Below are 6507 nucleotides of genomic sequence, written 5' to 3'. Positions count from 1 at the left end.
TAAAGTCTTGCAGCAAACTTTGGTCCAGCACAATATTTACATGATATACAGGAATAAAAATATTTTGTCATCTTATTTTGCTGGATTTTTCCTAAACTAGAGGAAGGGCAAATGCACTTGCTTGTAAAACAAACTGGCTTGCATCCTTTTCTGCAGTTATGAGATTGTAAACTGGAGTTTAGACCTTGTTACTGCTGGAGATTCTTGTTTATGGTTAACTTCTGAACGTGACTTCAAAAATTTACCTTATCAGCCTTGCAGCATCCCAGCTGAAGAGTTTCTGAGGTGCTGCAGATTGGGGTACTGAGGAATGACATCTGCAGCACTCTCCTAGTTGTAGGGCACATTGAGACAAGCCGGTGGGGCAGGACCCCAAGACATCTTTCCAGCTGCCTGATTTCTCAACACACCCCATGACCAGGAGAGTACTGCAGACATAATTTCCCAGCATCCTTATCTGTAGTGCCTTGGAAACCTTTTGTTTGGGACATTGCTGGGCTAATAAAATGGCATTTTAAGTGGGGGAGGGGGGGTCATCAGATGTTACTACAACAACTGAACTGTCTCATCATTCTTATGCCTAAGTAGGATCTCACCCACTGTTTAGGAGTTTCAAGATGGACAGTTCCTGATGCTCTCTGTCCATTTGTCTTTTGCTGTAAATTCAGAGTGGCTGATGGCTTGCATGCCAGTGGGTTGCTTAATTGGCTCCTTGATTCACACCAAGCTCTAAAGAAACCACCCATGTGCTGAACCCTACCCCCAACATGCTCTGGATGCAACTGTAAAGTTCAGACTACAACCCAGAGTTTCAGCTTGGGGCTTATAACACTGTGTAATGTCATTTTCTGTGCAGTGGATCCTTGTTATCCACTAGGGCAGTGATGGCGAACCATTTCAGGTCCATGTACTGTCCAGGGAGGGGGGTGCATTCTGGAGGTGGGGCTTCTGGCCTTTGGAAGTGGAACTTCTGCCCTCGGAGGCAGGGCTTCTGGGGCAGGACCTCCCCCGGCCCTTTCCCAGCCTCCAGCTGTCTCTGAGAGACAGCTAGAAGCCAGGGGAAATTACGGGGGGGGGGGGGGGGGCGAGTGCACATTGTTGCTCCTGCCCCTCCTGCCCTTCCCCTGGCCTCCAGCTGTCTCTCAGAGACAGCTGGGGGCCAGTAGGGGCCTGTGGGAGGAGGAGCAATGGGCTCGTAGCACCTGCTTCTCTGCGGGGCTTTGCCAATCCTGAGGTATCCTTCCAGGGACACCTCAGGACTAGCAAAGACTCAGCCTAGTCCTCTTCTTCCCAGTCCTTTCCTCACTGCGAACAGACTCCCCGGAGCCCGTTTGGGGTAAACAAAGGCAAGCCGGGAGGAAGAGGAGTGGGCACGTGGCCCGTCCCTCTTCCCCACAGACCTTTTCCTGCCCCCTGCTCTCTCTCCGGAGATAGCTGGAGGCCGGAAAATGTCTCTCAGGAGGAGCTGCTGGCATGTTCCGGTTGCTCTTCATCCCCCTGCCCTTTTCTCGGCCTCCAGCTATCTCAGAGAGGCTGGGAGAGATCTGGGAGGAAGAGCCAGAAGCGCGCCCCTCTGGCTCCTTCTCTTGAGCACCATTTTCTGACTTCCTACTGTCTCCTCTCGGCTTGCCTTTCTTCACCCTGAATGGGCTTTGGGGAGTCGGTTCGTGTTGAGGAAAGGCCTGGGAAGGACTCGGAGAGACAGCTGGGTGGAGGGGAGATAGCAGGAAGGAGGAACGGGCACGTGCGGCCCTCTTCTGCCTTCTCCCTCTCGCCCGTGCCTGGCAAAATGGCATCACTTGCCAGTTCCGACACGCAGGCCATAGGTTCGCCATCACAGCACTAGGGTTTAGATTCAGGTCCCCCATAGATACCAAAATCCATAGATGCTCAAGTCCCATTATATACAGTGGTGTAGTAAAATGATGTCCCTTATATAAAAGGTGAAACCAAGGTTTGCTTTTTGAAATTAAAAAAAAATCAAGATGTGGATGGTTGAATCTGGAAGCAGAACAGGAAAATTGTACCTTTTATCAATGTACAACTTATGTTGCATTCGTATTAGTGAGCATGTTGTAGCTATGCAGGCAGGGAATGAACATTTCACCTGACAAACCATTAATTTTGTATAATGTGAATTTAAAAATGGTTAAGTCTTTCAAGTGCCACAAGAGGCTGCTGTTTTAATCTCCATCACCAATTGTAGGGATGGTGTATCATAGATATAAGATGTTAATTAGTTTAAAGGAACTGTTTTATGGATATGAAATGGCATCACTCATGGTGTCCCCTTCTCATAAACCTCGTTCTGTCCCACACCATACAGAATTCTTGTTACACCTAAGTCGTAATTCCCATATATCACTTAATGTAACGACAATACTGTAGTTCTAACATTAACAACCCGCAAAATCAAAATTATATTTTTAAATTACAATAATGTACACACAGTCTAAATATATTTACATGCACATAGTTTCATGTGATTAAAGTAAAACTTTGGCAAGATGTGATTTTTTTAGAGAAATGTTTTAAAAAATAAAATATTAATTAATTTTTTAAAAAAAAAACCCTAAGGCCTCTCCTTTGTCCTCCCACTGAGCCTTGCTCCACTTAATACCATCTCTTCCACTCAGATCCAGCATTTCTTTTATAATTAAATGTTTTTATTTGTTTTATAACAACAATACAAAACAAACAATTAATACATAAATAACAAATAGCCTTGCAGGTCTATATGTAAACTTGCACAATAGCTATCTTTTGTGAGGTAATAGCAGCAACAAAATCCTAAAGATATCACTCCGATTCGCTAGTTGATGAAGTTGGGATCAAAGTATCTTTCTAAAGAATAGCTTGATGAGCAGGAGGTCCGATGGCAAATGTATTAGTGTTGATGTAATCAATAAACACTGATCAGTCATCAAAAAAGGTGTCTGGTTTCTTACGTCCATTACAGAGTCGAAAAGTATAAGAAACTTTTCCAATAACCAAGTGTCCCAAACTCTTTTCCACCAGTCACCAAGATAGAGAATTTTAAAGGCATACAGGAAAACACCACAGCCCATTCCTGCCAAAAGGGAGATATTCGGGGAGCAGTAGTGTGATCTTCCCTTAGGTTGTCAAGTGCTATGTCCTGTACCTCCTTAGTGATGCTCCTTTGGATGTGCAGGTAGGATCCCTGTTTCACTGGAGGAAGGCAGCCTACCTGCCACCATCATTCCACCTCCAAGTTGGCTGCTCTCCTCTGTGCTCAAGACCCTGGGAATCAGTCTGTGTAGCACAAATCCCTTAGCACAAAAAATGCACATTAATATAGATGAGGGCACTGGCCAAGATGCTACATCACTGACTTATTTACAAATATGTAAGTATTGTCTCCTGGCCTATCTGTCCAAATTAATTAATATGTTCTCTGTCACTGAGAGAGTCTCACTGAGCATGTGCAAGGGTACCAATTCACAATTAAGAACCCATCAATGTGATGGCTTACTTTGCACAGAATCTGGGTTGCGTTCGGGGATGCCATAACAGCGAATTTAAGGTGTGATAAGTAATCACGTAAATGCATGAATTTTCGAATTGACCATATCTTGATTTCAGTAAGGCTTTTGACAGGGTTCCCCATGACATTCTTGCAAACAAGCTAGTGAAATGTGGGCTAGACAACGTAACTGTTACATGGATTTGTAATTGGTTGACGGGCCGAAACCAAAGGGTGCTCAACAATGGCTCCTTTTCATCCTGGAGAGAAGTGACCAGTGGGGTCCCACAGGGCTCTGTCCTGGGGCCAGTGCTATTCAACATCTTTATCAATGAATTGGATGAAAGAATTGGGGGCATACTTATCAAATTTGCAGATGACACCAAATTAGGAGGAATAGCTAACAACCTGGAGGACAGGATCAAAATTCAAAATGATCTGAATAGACTAGAAAGCTGGGCCAAAGCTAACAAAATGAATTTCAACACGGAGAAATGTAAGGTACTGCATTTAGGGCGGAAAAATGAAATGCACAGATAGGATGGAGGACACCTGGCTGAATGAAACTACGTGTGAAAAGGATCTTGGAGTCCAAGTAGACCACAAGTTGAACATGAGTCAACAGTGTGATGCAGCAGCTAACAAGGCCAATGCGATTTTAGGCTGCATCAATAGAAGTATAGTGTCTAGATCAAGGGAAGTAATAGTGCCACTATATTCTGCTCCAGTCAGGCCCCACCTGGAATACTGTGTCCACTTCTGGGCACCACAATTCAAAAAGGACATTGAGAAACTGGAGTGTGTTCAAAGAAGGGCGACTAAAATGGTGAAAGGTCTGGAAACCATGCCCTATGAGGAACGCCTTAGGGAGCTGGGGATGTTTAGCCTGGAGAAAAGAAGGTTAAGAGGTGATATGATAGCCCTGTTTAAATATTTGAAGGGGTGTCAGTCATGTTGAGGAGGGAGCAAGTTTGTTTTCTGCTGCTCCAGAGTCTAGGACCCGGAGCAATGGATGCAAGCTCCAAGAAAAGAGATTGCACCTCAACATTAGGAGGAATTTCCTGACAGTAAGGGCTGTTCGACAGTGGAACAAACTTTCTCGGAGTGTAGTGGAGTCTCCTTCCCTGGAGGTGTTTAAACAGAGGTTGGATGGCCATCTGTTGGGGATGCTTTGATTGAGATTTCCTGCATGGCAGGGGGTTGGACTGGGTGGCCCTTGTGGTCTCTTCCAACTCTACGATTCTATGATTCTAAGGCACCACAAAATGTAGGATAGCAAAGAAAAATATAGGACATTACAAAAATAAAAGCCTGAAATACTCATAAGGAATGTAAATCCATGCTTCTCAGGCCATGCTCAAAATGGAAAGATGTTTAGGAATTCCTCCTGTACAGAAAGCTGAAAAAGTAGGACGTGTCCTCAAAATGTAGGATTTGTCCTGGAAAAGGAGGGTGCCCGGTTACTCTGAGAATATCTCTTTAAAGAAGAAAAACATCCAAAAGGGGTGGAGGAAAAGGGAGACATTCTTAGTACACTCAAGGAATATCTATCTAGGTCCTCCAGTGCAACTCTATGGCCAACTTTAACCAAAGTCCACTGAAAGACCTAGAGAGAACACTGCACTAGGCCTTTGTAGCTCCTCCAGGGCAGTCCTAGGGTCAGTGTCTGTCGGACGTTGGCCACAGAGTTGCCCTGGAGGACCCAGAGATTCCTAGAGAGAACACTCCACTAGGCCTTTGTAGCTCCTCCAGGGCAGTCCTAGGGTCAGTGTCTGTCGGAACGTGGCCCAGAGTTGGCCCTGGAGGACCCGAGATTCTCTAGAGAGAAACACTCCACTAGGCCTTTGTAGCCCTCCAGGGCAGTCCTAGGTCAGTGTCTGTCGGACGTTGGCCAAGAGTTGCCCTGGGGACCCAGAGATTCCTAGAGCGACACACTCCATAGGCCTTTGTAGCTCCTCCAGGGCAGTCCTAGGGTCAGTGTCTGTCGGACGTTGGCCACAGAGTTGCCCTGGAGGACCCAGAGATTCCTAGACAGGTGTCCTCTCAGATAAAAACAGTATTTTTCCTATTTGCCGTTGATCCACATTCACAGGGATCCCATTCCGCAACCCCAGCGGATATGGAAGGACCAGTATAGTCCCCTTTCGCTTTCCATCCGCTCAGCTTGAAGAGGGAATGCAAAACATTTGCTCTTTTACGCACTACATCTCCCGTCAGCCAGCGCGGCGGCGTTGACAGAACACCCTCGACGCCCTTTAACCACGCCCATCGCGGAGCTTGTCGGGAAAAAAGTAGTTCCGACCCCCTTATTTTCCGTGGCGTTGCTGAGGGAGCGGGACTCCATGTCCCATCATGCTCCTTGGGCCGACGTCATCGTATAGGGGACAGTGTCGATGTAGCTGTGGCAAAGAAGAGGAAGGAAGGGGAAGTAGGAGGGAGGGAAGGGGTCAGTCGTCACGTGCAGCAGGACGGGGTGCGTGTTCCGTTGATGCCGCTGAGGGAAGAGGAGGAGGAGGAGACGACGACGGAGGAGGAGGAGGAAGGAGGAGGAGCGGCGGCGGTTGTTGTGGCGCGAGGGGGCTGCTGTCGCCGTCGTCCTTGTCGTCGTTTTGGCCCTCAGCGCTTGCCGTCGACCGGCTGGGCCTGCCCTTTCCCTCGCCACCACGACGGGCAGCATGAGCGACAACGACGACATCGAGGTGGAGAGCGACGTGAGTGCCGCCTGCTCCTTCGAGCCTTTCCCCTTCCGCAGCCCCTTCCGTGCCTTCCCTCCCTCCCTCCCTCCCTCCTGTTCCGGTCATCAGGGCGACTGGATGCCCTCGTTCTCCGCCTTCTGCCCAGGAGGAACAGGGCTGAGAGCCTGGGCTTATATTGATATAGCTGCGAGGGCGGCGCTGAGAGTTAACGCCTGTCTCTGTCTCTCTCGCTGTCTCACTGCAGGAAGAGCAGCCGAGGTTTCAGTCTGCGGTACGTCTCGCTGCCTTTCGCCGCTTCCAAATCAAAACACACACCTCCCCATCTCA

The 6507-nt window shown here is 47.8% G+C and overlaps 1 protein-coding gene across 2 annotated transcripts in view; it reads left to right on the top strand.

The window, feature by feature from the left end:
• The first annotated feature begins 5898 nt into the window (after nt 1-5898).
• The window catches only part of MAX (MYC associated factor X), a 29249-nt gene continuing 28640 nt past the window's right edge, over nt 5899-6507 (top strand). Inside the window, exon 1 of one of the 2 annotated variants that reach the window (XM_042469670.1) lies at nt 5899-6195. In XM_042469670.1, coding sequence (XP_042325604.1) covers nt 6160-6195 — 36 coding nt within the window. In that variant the 5' untranslated portion in view covers nt 5899-6159. The remainder of the gene's footprint in view (nt 6196-6507) is intronic. The other variant, XM_042469677.1, reaches the window with a different exon arrangement.

This window comes from Sceloporus undulatus, chromosome 1, assembly GCF_019175285.1.
Source record: "Sceloporus undulatus isolate JIND9_A2432 ecotype Alabama chromosome 1, SceUnd_v1.1, whole genome shotgun sequence".
In the NCBI taxonomy this organism is placed as follows: domain Eukaryota; kingdom Metazoa; phylum Chordata; class Lepidosauria; order Squamata; family Phrynosomatidae; genus Sceloporus; species Sceloporus undulatus.
This window is presented reverse-complemented; position numbering and strand designations above follow the sequence as displayed.